We start from the raw sequence: 4,251 nt of genomic DNA on the forward strand, positions 1-4,251 counted from the left end.
GAGACAAGTCGGCTGGAGGCCGATGTATTGAATCTCGACGCAATTTGAGTGTTCCATCGGCATTAGGAGGCCCTGAACGTTACAATTAACTATAATTTTTGCGTCGGATTCGAAAATCTAGACTCACCGGAGACGGACCATGTGGTGCCCGAGGCAGCGATATCCCCTTGGAGACAAGTCGGCTGGAGGCCGATGTATTGAATCTCGACGCAATTTGAGTGTTCCATCGTCATTAGGAGGCCCTGAACGTTACAATTAACTCTTTGATGCACAGATTTTATGTTTAATTAATTTTTTAATAAAACATGCATTTTCTATGTCTGGTGGGGTTGCTAATAAAGGAAAACATGAATTAAAATTTTTTATTGTATTGATTTTGGTTTTAGATGGTGGTATATATAATATACCACCATGCCACTTAGGGCCGTACCTAAAGTTTTTGAGATATCTTGGTTTGTGCTTGTAACTCACCTTTAAATTCTACTCTAAGCAGTAATAATTAGTATAATTAATGTAAAATAATTTTATTTCTGGCAATTGGTCATTTACAATACAAAATCAAATTACAAACCTTACAAATAAAATATGTTTCTTATTCCTTTTTGTGAAAATCTTGAAAGCACCTTTTTGTTTTGCTAAGGCACAAAGGCACTTTGCATTCAGCGCACATCCAGAAAGTGCGCACTTGCTTCTTTTTTGTACTGCATTTCGCACAACGTCTGGCGGTAGTACGCTCTGGCTGGTGGGATGAATTGTCGAGACGCTGGCGTGAGGAAACATATGGCTTGTTTTTCTTTACGTGGACTTGACTCTCATGAAGTCTAGATGGCCTCAATGGTGTTTTCTGGGTTACTAAGCTTTGCAGGATACTCATCCTGAAGACTTTGGCAGTCATTTTTTCTCTATCGCCTAGTTCCTTCCAAATTATATAGCTGTTGACGATACTGACATCAAGCAGGTGAAAGAATATTCGGTGCCACCACTTTTTACTTCTCCGGCTTATTTCATATGATTTTTTCAGTTGGTCGAACTTGTCGACATTGTTCATGTGTGCATTGTAATCCATCACTGCTTGAGGACAAGGTAGCTCTATGCGTGAACCATCTCTTTCACGGCGAGTCACTGTAGTAACTTCAGGACTGTGAAAATTTGAAAGGAGATGAACAGCTCTCTTATCTTTCCACTTCAAGTAGAGGATGCCACAGTTGCTGACCCTCCAGTCAAATTCACCTCTGCTTAATTCTTTGTCTGTTTTTAATTTGGGTAAATGTTTCCTTGTTGGTTGAACTGTCCCACAGGCATATATGTTTCTCTGCTGTAAACCAGCCAACAAGTTATAGCTATTGAAATAGTTGTCGAAATAAAGATAATGGCCTTTATTTACGAGTTCAGAGGACAAACTCAGCACTACATGCTCCCCAAGGCCTGTTTGCACTGTGTCACCTACTTTTCCGGTGTAAATATCAAATTTCAAGTTGTAAGAGGTCTTGTCACACAGCATCCACACTTTGTAACCACGCTTTATGGGTTTATCTCTCATGTATTGTTTCATACTGTTGCGGCCTTTGAATTTGATCATTGACTCATCAATTGCTAGGTGTTTGCTGGGTTGGTAACACTTGGAAAAAGATTCAGATAGTATCTTGATCACTGGTCGCAGCTTGTACAGTTTGTCATAACCTGGGTGTCCTTTTTCTGGATGCAATGTGTTATCATTCAGATGAATGTTCCTCAGTAACCATCCAAACCGATTTACTGCCATCAGAGATGCAATATAACGATCATGAAGTTCTGGGGCATTAGACCAGTAGTCTCTGTATGCTGGCATACGCTTTATACCCATCAAAATGTTGATTCCCAGGAAAGTTCGTATTTCATTGTCAGTTGTTGGAGTGAAAGACTTGCCAGATTGCGTCGCATATAAATTTGTTTGGAAAACGATTAGCTGAACTAGCTCTTTTGGAAATATTTTTTCGAATATATCGATAGGTTCTGGATCATCAATGTCCCTAATAAAAGCACTTGGTCCTGATTCACTGTCGAACTGCATTCCTGAGGTAGCATTGAATTGTTGTCCCCAAGTTGGCGCTGTGTCAGCAGCGCGTTTTGGCGGAGTGGACTCACTTTCTTCCTCGCTCTCTGAAACTTCGCCTTCAGACGACACAATAGCCTCCGCAACAATGCTTGCTTCATAATCAGATTCGTCATCTGTGGTGTCAACAGTGGAATCCTCGTCTGATGGAATTTCACACAATAATCGTTCGATTTCTTCATCTCGTAAGCCTCTTCTTGACATTTTCATTTTCAAACAACAGCCTGAATCCAAGTAAAGAATACGTAAGCAAAACAAAATGGAGAAAGAGCTAAAATAAGTCACAACACAATTAAAAACTAAACTTTGTAGCGGAGGATTTCGAATTTTATACTAGGAAACGAAATGCAATAGAATACTGCTACATGCACGGTGGTACAAATAATATACCACCAAAATAAATTGTATATAAATAACGGAAGATTGTGCATATGAATGTATACATGGGTTCATACCGTAGCTGTGACGTCCAAGATATGGAAAAAACACAGGCGCAACAAGAAATTCGTTATAAACCACTATTCACACGCAAAAACCATGCACAACTCAGCACGCAGCTTTCACAGTTGTAATCTATGCAATTCTTGGCGGGAACTGATTCCTTATAGGCAGTGAGTGCCATCTGTCTGATAAGTAGAGAACTAGGTGAGCATATTAGAGTGGTGGTCGTGCAGTTAAACCACTGTGCAAAGAGCCAAGAAAATTTTCAAAAGGTGGTATACTATGTATACCACCGTGCTCCAAAGAGTTAACTATCATTTTTGCGTCGGATTCGAAAATCTAGACTCACCGGAGACGGACCATGTGGTGCCCGAGGCAGCGATATCGCCTTGGACACAAGTCGGCTGGAGGCCGATGTATTGGATCTCGACGCAATTTGAGTGTTCCATCGGCATTAGGAGGCCCTGAACGTTACAATTAACTATCATTTTTGCGTCGGATTCGAAAATCTAGACTCACCGGAGACGGACCATGTGGTGCCCGAGGCAGCGATATCGCCTTGGAGACAAGTCGGCTGGAGGCCGATGTATTGGATCTCGACGCAATTTGAGTGTTCCATCGGCATTAGGTGGCCCTGAACGTTACAATTAACTATCATTTTTGCGTCGGATTCGATAATCTAAACTCACAGGAGACCGACCATAAGGTGCCGAGGCAGCAACAGACCCTTGGAGACAAGTCGGCTGGAGGCCGATGTATTGAATCTCGACGAAATTTGAGTGTTCCATCGGCATTAGGAGGCCCTGAACGTTACAATTAACTATAATTTTTGCGTCGGATTCGAAAATCTAGACGCACCGGAGACGGACCATGTGGTGCCCGAGGCAGCGATATCCCCTTGGAGACAAGTCGGCTGGAGGCCGATGTATTGAATCTCGACGCAATTTGAGAGTTCCATCGTCATTAGGAGGCCCTGAACGTTACAATTAACTTTCATTTTTGCGTCGGATTCGAAAATCTAGACTCACAGGAGAACGACCATAAGGTGCCCGAGGCAGCAATAGACCCTTGGAGACAAGTCGGCTGGAGGCCGATGTATTGAATCTCGACGCAATTTGAGTGTTCCATCGGCATTAGGAGGCCCTAAACCTTACAATTAACTATAATTTTTGCGTCGGATTCGAAAATCTAGACTCACCGGAGACGGACATGTGGTGCCCGAGGCAGCGATATCCCCTTGGAGACAAGTCGGCTGGAGGCCGATGTATTGAATCTCGACGCAATTAGAGAGTTCCATCGTCATTAGGAGGCCCTGAACGTTACAATTCACTATTATTTTTGCTTCGGATTCGAAAATCTAGACTCACAGGAGAAGGACCATGTGGTGCCCGAGGCAGCAACAGACCCTTTTAGAAAAGTCGGCTGGAGGCCGATGTATTGAATCTCGACGCAATTTGAGTGTTCCATCGGCATTAGGAGGCCCTGAACGTTACAATTAACTATCATTTTTGCGTCGGATTCGAAAATCTAGACTCACCGGAGACGGACCATGTGGTGCCCGAGGCAGCGATATCCCCTTGGAGACAAGTCGGCTGGAGGCCGATGTATTGGATCTCGACGCAATTTGAGTGTTCCATCGGCATTAGGAGGCCCTAAACGTTACAATTCACTATCATTTTTGCGTCGGATTCGAAAATCTAGACTCACAGGAGAAGGAC

At 43.0% G+C, this 4,251-nt stretch overlaps 1 protein-coding gene across 1 annotated transcript; it reads right to left on the minus strand.

Annotated features, from left to right (window-relative positions):
* Positions 1 to 1,226: 1,226 nt before the first annotated feature.
* Positions 1,227 to 2,296, minus strand: LOC124616672 (piggyBac transposable element-derived protein 4-like). Its single transcript, XM_047145002.1, has 2 exons — positions 1,402 to 2,296; positions 1,227 to 1,315 (listed from the first exon to the last, which is right to left on the minus strand). The coding sequence occupies exons 1-2, from the start codon at positions 2,294 to 2,296 to the stop codon at positions 1,227 to 1,229; spliced, it is 984 nt and encodes a 327-aa protein (XP_047000958.1).
* Between the last annotated feature and the right edge of the window lie 1,955 nt (positions 2,297 to 4,251).

The sequence above is a fragment of the Schistocerca americana genome, chromosome 5, assembly GCF_021461395.2.
Source record: "Schistocerca americana isolate TAMUIC-IGC-003095 chromosome 5, iqSchAmer2.1, whole genome shotgun sequence".
Taxonomy (NCBI): domain Eukaryota; kingdom Metazoa; phylum Arthropoda; class Insecta; order Orthoptera; family Acrididae; genus Schistocerca; species Schistocerca americana.

Coding starts and splice junctions, on each gene's coding strand:
- LOC124616672 (XM_047145002.1), bottom strand. CDS start 2,296: ATGTCAAGAAGAGGCTTACGAGATGAAGAAATCGAACGATTATTGTGT. Junction 1,316..1,401: donor TGGGGAGCATGTAGTGCTGA/GTTTGTCCTCTG, acceptor GCTGGTTTACAG/CAGAGAAACATATATGCCTG.